Source organism: Pygoscelis adeliae, unplaced genomic scaffold (assembly GCF_000699105.1).
Source record: "Pygoscelis adeliae isolate BGI_AS28 unplaced genomic scaffold, ASM69910v1 Scaffold38, whole genome shotgun sequence".
In the NCBI taxonomy this organism is placed as follows: Eukaryota; Metazoa; Chordata; class Aves; order Sphenisciformes; family Spheniscidae; genus Pygoscelis; species Pygoscelis adeliae.
The window spans coordinates 15,105,402-15,106,950 of NW_008825614.1; the positions used below are offsets into that span (position 1 = coordinate 15,105,402).

Genomic DNA, 1,549 nt, shown 5'->3' on the forward strand with positions numbered 1-1,549 from the left:
AAGCCATTAGTTTCAAAAGCTTGCTGGAATGAAAGGAATGTGTAGATCTTCAGTTTCAACAGAAAAAACTAAATCAAAAAGGAGAGGAAGAAAATTTTCTGCGACACAAACCAGAAAAATCAACAGCCAAACATGAGTTTGGAAAAGTTACAGCACCAGAGTAACTTTTCAACCTGAGTAAAGCACTGCTAGTGCACACAAGGAAAAAAAAAGTAACAAACCCTTCTTCACTGCTCTGCGTGATTTGCCCTCGTTTGCAACAGTTGATGGTCTTGCAGTTTCTTCTCCTGTCTCTCTCCCGCTGGATTGTTCACTTGCTGTGGAGTCAGCGTCTGATGGCGAAACTCTGCCACAAACATTAAAAAAAACCCAAACCAACATGTAACATAAGTCTGCAAAGGGGCACAGTTCTCACATGCAAAGAATCCTGTGCTAAAGTATTTTGTGAAGACTGCTAATATCTTCCTCTGTTTATAAGTAAATTTATAATAAATTATCATAGTTAGATATTCATTGCCATGATGTTAGTTGCATGTGAAAACTGACTGCAATAGGATTCACATGTGAAAAGATTATTAACTAATCTTTCCTTTAAAATGCACTTCAAGAAAAAAACTCTGCATTCATAAGTAGCAGTTTACTTTTCAGACAGAAAAGAATTATATTAGAAATAAGAAACCCATACAGGTAATTAGTCTAATATTCAGACTTGCTAACTTCCGTGTTCTCTTGCTAACGTTACAAGTCCATGTGAATATTTTCCTGACTAGTTAAACGTAGGCCCATTCAAAAATGCTACTTTTATGTATTTATCCCATGCAGTCATGAGATTCTTAAAAACATTTGTTACCTACAAATTACAATCTCAGTGTTCATAATTTTTGTGGGCGATTACGGGAAAAACAAAGAAATACTGTGATTTTCCCCAACAGAATATTTCAGCTGTAAAATTATTCAGAGAGTATAAAAATAGCAAAAATATAGGGCATACACCACCGCCCAGCTGCCACCAAAGCCTGTCTTTTCATACAGGATCAGCCTTTGTGATAGTGTCTCTAGTGATCATTTTGCCTTGTGAACATTCATATTCTATTCCTGCAGAGAGTTAATCACTGAAAGTGTGCACGTGTCTGTGCATTAACCTTGTTAAGTGCAAGATTTGCTTGGGCTAGATGGATATCTGAACTAGTTACTGAGGCTCTTGGCTAAACATCAACCTGCCTAGAGCACACAGGCTAAGATAACTATACCCAGCCAGACAAGTTCATTGAAAGTTAAACCTACTCGTTGCAGCAGGCAACGTTCCAAATTTAACTCCCCTTTTTCTCCTCCCTGAACAATGCACTGTTAATTGAACTCTGTCTTTCATTCTTTTCTGCAGCACTGTAATACTAATAAGTCACATCCCAATAAAAAAAAAAAAATTAGCAGGGAAAAAAGGAGAACTGGTTCTCAATGAGCTTACAGATCTGCACCATTGCATCTTCTCCTCTTTTCTAAGGTGGAGAGGGTGGGCAGAGCTATCGTCTCCATCACTTTTGTCTTGGTT

The 1,549-nt window shown here is 37.6% G+C and overlaps 1 protein-coding gene across 1 annotated transcript in view; it reads right to left on the bottom strand.

Annotated features, from left to right (window-relative positions):
• KIAA1549 (KIAA1549 ortholog) overlaps nucleotides 1-1,549 on the bottom strand; it is a 79,053-nt gene that overhangs the window by 26,101 nt on the left and 51,403 nt on the right. Inside the window, exon 11 of the mRNA XM_009332942.1 lies at nucleotides 222-346. Within this exon, the coding sequence (XP_009331217.1) occupies nucleotides 222-346 (125 nt within the window). The remainder of the gene's footprint in view (nucleotides 1-221; nucleotides 347-1,549) is intronic.